This window comes from Biomphalaria glabrata, chromosome 11 (genome assembly GCF_947242115.1).
Source record: "Biomphalaria glabrata chromosome 11, xgBioGlab47.1, whole genome shotgun sequence".
Classification (NCBI taxonomy): Eukaryota; Metazoa; Mollusca; class Gastropoda; family Planorbidae; genus Biomphalaria; species Biomphalaria glabrata.
The window spans coordinates 6,549,377-6,556,584 of NC_074721.1; the positions used below are offsets into that span (position 1 = coordinate 6,549,377).

Consider the following 7,208-nt stretch of genomic DNA (forward strand, 5'->3'; position numbering starts at 1 on the left):
ATTACTGCCATATGCAAACGTTCTTAGTATTAAGAGTATTATAAAAAAAAAAACAGTCACAAACAGTTGAATGCAAAAGAATAATGAAATTAAAATAAAATAAAACGCAAGTAATGAAATCTAGATTGTATTGTAACCAGAACATGTCTTTAAATTTGTACTAAAAGTCAATCAAATAAAGAACGTCATTCATACTTGCTCTCACACCTTGTTCTAGATTCTGTATAGCTTGTTATTAAAAAAGAAGTCTTAAACAATAGGTGTTTAATGTGAGTTTTCTCATCTTGTATCTACAAAAAGAAAAACAAAAAAAAAAACAATGAACTGACGTTTCGTAGGAAATCGATTCTTTTTTAAAAATCATCTAGATCTACGGGTTTAGTTTTATTATCAAATCGAAGCGCACTACACAAACATATACACACGCAAACATACCTTGAGAAGTTCATCCATTAAGTAACACACCTATATAAATTTAAACACACTACTAAACGTACACATCTACAAATACACAGTACACACAAAGAACTACACACAGCAACAGCACAATACACAGCTACTCATATTTACACACATCTTAGGGCAGTATTTAATTAGGTGGGGGCCCCGGCAGAGAGTTTAAGTGGAGGCCCCTATACTTTTTTCGAAAGCTATAATAAAAATACACTTATGAATAATAATACCTATATCTAAAATCATGCCAGATTTTAGAAGAAGGCAATATAACTACTTTTTAATTTAATCTAATTTTCCTTCTTATTTCCTTTCAAAATATTTATTATGCATATTTTGATCTAAAAAAACATATATATTTTCGGGTAACTTAAATCCGGAGGTGCTTTTGTACTTAACGAGGACACTACGAGAAGACTTTTTTTAACCACGACAATGTTGCCAACTGTAAAATTTAAAGTATTGTCGGTATAAATGCACACACAAAAAATGAAGTATATGGATTTATTTTCTCTATTGTGGGGGCCCTTTTCTTATGGAGTCCTCTGGACAGCAGTTCCGCCTGCCCTCCCTTGAATACGGCAATGGCACAGCTACACATATACAGAAACATATACCTACACACTTCTACAACTATCTACACACAGCTACATATGTCTACACACAGCTACACATGTCTACACACAGCTACATATGTCTACACACAGCTACATATGTCTACACACAGCTACATATAACTCCACACAACTTATATACACAGCTACACATATCTACACACATACTTAGGCCATTGCTTTATTTAGTTGTTGTTGTTGTTATTTTGTTCAGTATGTACTTGATTTAAATAAATTTGTTCAATATTTTAATCTAATAACTATTAAAGTATGTCCGATTTAAGATAATTTAAATGTAAAATCTAAGCAATCACAAACAGGTAGTTAATGTAAATAGTTTTATTTTTTATTATTTAGCATAATTTTATTTTTGATCCAAACATTTCTCACAGCAAAACTCCCTTTGTCAAATATTTAACATCGTTCTGTACGAAATAGTTGTTTGCTTTAGTACCAAACTGCTGGTAGACAACTAAACTACTGTAGGGGTATTTTATTAACTTATATTTAGTTAGATTATACAACTTGAGATAACTTAAGTACCTTCTTTTGTAAACAAAATTAAATATAATTTTTATTTCAATATAAGCAAATTAAGCTCGAGGTAAAATTAAATAAAATTTTATAGGCTTTAGTTATAATATAAAATGGTATTTTGAACAACATATAACCCACAATAAAACCACGTCTTTACACACTGGCATCCTGGAGTCGTCTGGCGTACTTAACACAGCTTACGACAGCCCCGCTTATCTTGCATCATTCTATGGGACTAACATTAAGTTCATGCACTTTTTTTAGCAGCTAACAATAAATTCTCACACAAACACTCCATATAACAACCACTAAATGAAAGTATTCATCTTTCAAGCGCTTTTGTTTTAATTGGGAAATCGCCATATAGTCTAAGAACATCACTAGAAGAGATGCATAGGTCTGAGGAAAAAAAAAGAGAATCCAAAATATGTTTACACATTCCATTGTTAAGTAAGAAATTGTTCAGACCGAGCAAGCTCTTACCCCTTCAGACGTGTTCCCCTTTTTGTTGCTACACACTGGTTCATGAACTAATTAAAAACCTTTCCTACAAATCTGTTAATGTATCATAGTTATTAACATTCTGTTTTTATCGATAAGACAACTTCATCAATGCTTTGCTTAAATTAAATGTTTCAGATGTTGTGATTTTTGCTTTATTTTTGGTCGCTGTCCTTATAAATGTGTACATTTTACATTGTCATCATGTTCGCCACGCTAAGGAAGAAAAAAAATTTGCTATAAAAAAAGACTATCGAACTGCTCACATAATGGAAAAGTCTCATTATTTTATAATACAAAAAAAAAACATGGTGTGGATACAACAGAACTTAACAGAATAGAAATAATGTCTGTAATACAAAGTAAAACATCCTAGAATAAAACGACAGAACAATTATTAAAGAAACTATACATATGAACAAGAAAATTAAAAAAAAAATACTTTTTAAAAAAACAAAGCTAATGTTAAGTGTTGTTATATTAATAAGTTTGTATCAGTCATGTGATTAAATTTGTAATTGATCTAGACTAACAATACGAATCTGTGCCATTAGAAAAATTTTACCAATTGTTTTTTTTTATCTCAATTTTATGCTTTTAGCTCTCTCAATACGCTTTGCTATCAATTATCTGGACCAGTTGGACAGGGGGTAAGGGGGAGAAAGAACGATGTATCTGGGTGATCGCCTTTTAAATGTATTTATTTTAAAAAGTGAGCGACCTGACATCGAACTTGAGGGCTAAGGCCTCTTCGGCCTCCTCAAGCCAACACGGCAACCACTTTGCCAGGGAGCTGCTTATTTAAATAGTAAATAGGTTGTATAGTTATTTACAAACTTTCATTTTTACAAACAATAAAGGGGACTCATTCAGCTTATACCACCTTATCAGTCAAGTAATACTTCTTTCCCTTGATGTAAGCTTTGCAAAATAACTGGATTAGAAAGAGCCTCTAAATATCAATATAAATATATATATATATATATATTTATTGTGCTTTGAAATTTAGGTCTACCCTCGCGAGTTAAGTTCTCTTTTACAATTTTACCTTTAAAAATGTTAGCAATACACTTTAAAACAACACATTGCTCTAAATAGAAAGTTTCCTGAGACAGGCATTTTTACCATACCTTTTATCAAAGTATCATTTCATAAATCAATATGACATCAATTTATTATCTTTGATAGAGCATTATAGGATTATATTTTTTTTATCATTTCAACAGCTATAGCACTAACAGTAACTCAAACACCTGGGTCCCTGAGCTATATGTCGTATGACTACACGCAAGCCTCACTTAGCCTTGACCCCATCAGTAGTTCAGTTTCCACGTCATCACTTTTAACCTTGACCACAGAATCTTTGTTAACGGATTCAGATGGCGTCACTCAGCTTGAGCCCTCGTCTTTGTTTCAATCTATAACTCATTCGTTACTAACCACCACTGAGTGGACCACACCTGCACTGCACATTTCCACATTAACTTTGGCACCTGATTTGTCGTTCACGACCACGCGTGGTCAGCCGATGACCACTGCTGCTCCTGCCACTAACTCTGTGCCGCTTGACGCTTCTCTAAGTGTTGTTACCAATGTTTTCTCAGTGTCTTCTATGTTAGATGTCAGCATTATACTTGATGTAACATTGACTTCTGGTTTGGACTTCAACACCCCCACATCTACAAGCACCACTGTAAAGGCCACTTCAAGGCTATCCACAGGTATTATTCAATCCAGTTCAATTGTAATAAATACCGACACCATTACAGATTTATTGGTAGCATATACTGAAACAACTTCACAATCTGACACTTATATGCTAACAGCTGAATCAGAATCAGGTTTAAATATAATACCATCGACAGTTACCTTGTTGGGTTCAAATAGTGTAGCACCAACAGTTAGTGTGACAGGTTCAGCTATTACAAAACCTACAGATAGCGTACTAGGTACACAAAGTATAGCACCAACAGTTAGTGTGACAGGCTCAGCTATAACACAACCTACAGATAGCGTGCTAGGTACACAAAGTATAGCACCAACAGCTAGCGTGACAGGTTCAGCTATAACACAACCTACAGATAGCGTACTAGGTACACAAAGTATAGCACCAACAGTTAGCGTGACAGGCTCAGCTATAACACAACCTACAGATAGCGTACTAGGTACACAAAGTATAGCACCAACAGTTAGCGTGACAGGCTCAGCTATAACACAACCTACAGATAGCGTACTAGGTACACAAAGTATAGCACCAACAGCTAGCTTGACAGGTTCAGCAGTTATACAACCTACAAATAGTTTATTAAGTACAAATAGTATAGCACCAACAGTTGGCGTGACAGGTTCAACAATTACACAACCTACAGATGCCGTGCTAGATTCCAATACTATAGCACCATCAATTAGCGTTACAGGCTCAGCAAACACACAAACTATAGATAGTGTGTTAGGCTCAAACAGTATAGTACCAACATCAAGCGTATCAGGTTCAGTTAGTATCCAAGAAACAGTTAGCATATTAGATACACTTAGCCACATTTTAACAAGAACCCTTACAATGGTAAATGTTGGTAATTCCGACCTAGAAAGTCCACTCAACACCAGCCCCACAACTTTCTACAAACCTAGCTATTTGACACTTGACAGCACACAGATAGCACCAACTACTCAAACTGAATCATCTTCACTTACAGACTCCAAAACTATATCATTCGTTGCTATGACTACATCAGTTGTCTCCCCAACACATTTGACTTTAATTACCGAGCAACTAAACACGCACTCGTTGTCTACAGGAAGTTGGCCAACCAACAGCGGGATGATATCTGGATCGGTCGTGGTCACTACGACCTTAAGCCTTTCGGATATCGCACCAACATTGAGCAGTTCATATACAAGTTTAGGATTTGTATCTCTGAGTTCTGCCCCTGGTACTAAAACTTTAGATACCCTAACACAATCCGGGTCAACAAGAACCGATACTCTGTCTAATTCAGCTCTTACTTCTGGAGCTATTGATGCCAGCGCTACAGCGTCCTTGTATACCTCTCTTTTAATAAGACCATCCATGACAGATTTAACATACACTGGGGTCGTAGCCTCCACTATTAACCCTTCTCCATCGCAGCCCACAACGTCAGACTCGAATTATGGATCAGGTGGTCATAGCAGCGGCGTCACCCTGCACCCGACCGCTTCATCTTCCCTCTCCACGTCATCTCCCCCTCCAGCAAATGCCACCATACCTCCCCCCGGTCTAAACAGCAGGCAGGAGGACGACCGGGACAAGATCATCGCCATCACTGTTGGGGTCATCGGAGGCGTGCTGTTCATCTTCGCCATCATCATCGCTATCTTCTGCTGGAGGCGCAGGCAGAAGGACCGAAGCTACGAAACGATGGACGCTCAGAGCACTTCCTCGGATCAACGCTCGGACACGAGCGAAGAGATCCCCAGTAAAACCCCAGACGCAGTCAACTTTGATGGCATCATCCCTAGATTCCCTAACTACAAAGACTACAACGGATGGGACACCTTCCGGCCCCCCTACTTCACAATGATCGACATCGGTCCCACGGCTCATAACATCATCAAAGGCTCTGTGGTCAGTCCAGAAGACGCAACTTTAACTAAAAAATCCTCCTTCAAAAAGAAGAGCTCCATGAAATCTGTACAGTTCGTCAATCCATTAGTGGAAGAAATAGAACCGGACTACGACGCCACTGTTTCTATTTCTTCTAACGGGCAGCCCAAAAAAGGCATCATCGTTAAGACAGTCAAATTTAAAAACACGGTGACAGAAAGTAATGACTTCGAAGACGTTCCAAAAGAGGATACTGACAAAGAGCAGAGCTATGAGTACCCCCATCAAACCTCCTCCGATTACGACTATGCAACTGTCAGTTTCAGTGGTGAGAATAGAGACTCCCATGGAACGTATGACACGCTGGGAACAGTGTCAGATTCACCAGCGAAAACCAGTGGACCTCCTTCAACAAGTTTTCAGTCTAACACACCCAATGGGCACACGCCTAATAACACAGTAGAAGAGAGTACACACTTCTAGGCTTCACGTGTTATCAACGTCAAGGTTGTGTCCTTAATGCATTGTTCTATATATGGATTACACTGAAGACAACGTCAGAGAAACTTATAAAAAGACTGATTGTCCGTTTGTTTTCCTTAGTCAGGCAAATTGAAAAGTCAACCCCAACTGTGAAGCACGTTCTGGCCTGTTTGACACCTTCTCCAGTGACTTTGTCGATACAATAATAAATTCCATGACCAAATGTAAAATAGTTGTTTAACCATTAAAAAAAATTAATCCTTGTTTGTATCAGAATTAACGGCCTACCAGTCTAAGCATGGGAAGGACAGTGAAATGAAAGTTGTATAAATTTACATTGTTGGAATTATGTATTTTCCTTGCCAAATAAACATGTGATAATGTTTATGTAGTCACTGAACATTATTCAATATTTGAAGAGCATTTCTGTGATATAATTATGTATCTAAATATATATATATGATGTACTGCATTGTTTTTTTTTTTTACGATAATACCTTTCTAACTCTAGTTGAGTTTACAAAATATATAATGTAATGTATAATTACGTATTAATAGTGTGATTAAGATGTATTTTTTATGATTTTAGTGTTTCACTTTTCATTAAGACATTTCAAAGGACCAAAATCTTTTATATTTTTTTCCTGATTTGGAGAAGATAAGCAGTGTCAAAGGAAAGTCCAAACTCCAATCAATTATACAGAGCGTAAATTTAAGGAACATTTCATTCATAATGTTTGTGAAAATTTAGCCCAAAAAAAAAAGTATCGTAGACAGCATGATTTTGATGAACAAACTTTTGGCTATAGGAGATTTCGCAAGAAATGTATACAATGTCAAGGACGCAAATGTCAAGGTCGCTGCTGCCAACATAATAATAAAAAAAAGAATTTAGCTCTATTTTTAACAATATCTTAATGCGCGGCAGCTAATCTTCGAATCAAATCTCTTTCCTTACCGCTTGTTAGTTGGCAATGTGTTTCTAAATAATTCCTAAGTTTAACGCTTCCTTGATATGGAACATTTTTGTGCTG

At 36.5% G+C, this 7,208-nt stretch overlaps 1 protein-coding gene across 4 annotated transcripts in view; it reads left to right on the forward strand.

Moving 5' to 3' along the window:
* LOC106068623 (mucin-5AC-like) overlaps positions 1 to 6,404 on the forward strand; it is a 38,065-nt gene extending 31,661 nt beyond the window's left edge. For 2 of the 4 annotated variants that reach the window (XM_056004410.1, XM_056004409.1), the window contains one exon: positions 3,332 to 6,404. In XM_056004410.1, the coding sequence (XP_055860385.1) occupies positions 3,332 to 6,174 (2,843 nt within the window). In that variant the 3' untranslated portion in view covers positions 6,175 to 6,404. The remainder of the gene's footprint in view (positions 1 to 3,331) is intronic. The other 2 variants (XM_056004412.1, XM_056004411.1) reach the window with 2 other exon arrangements.
* Positions 6,405 to 7,208: the final 804 nt, after the last annotated feature.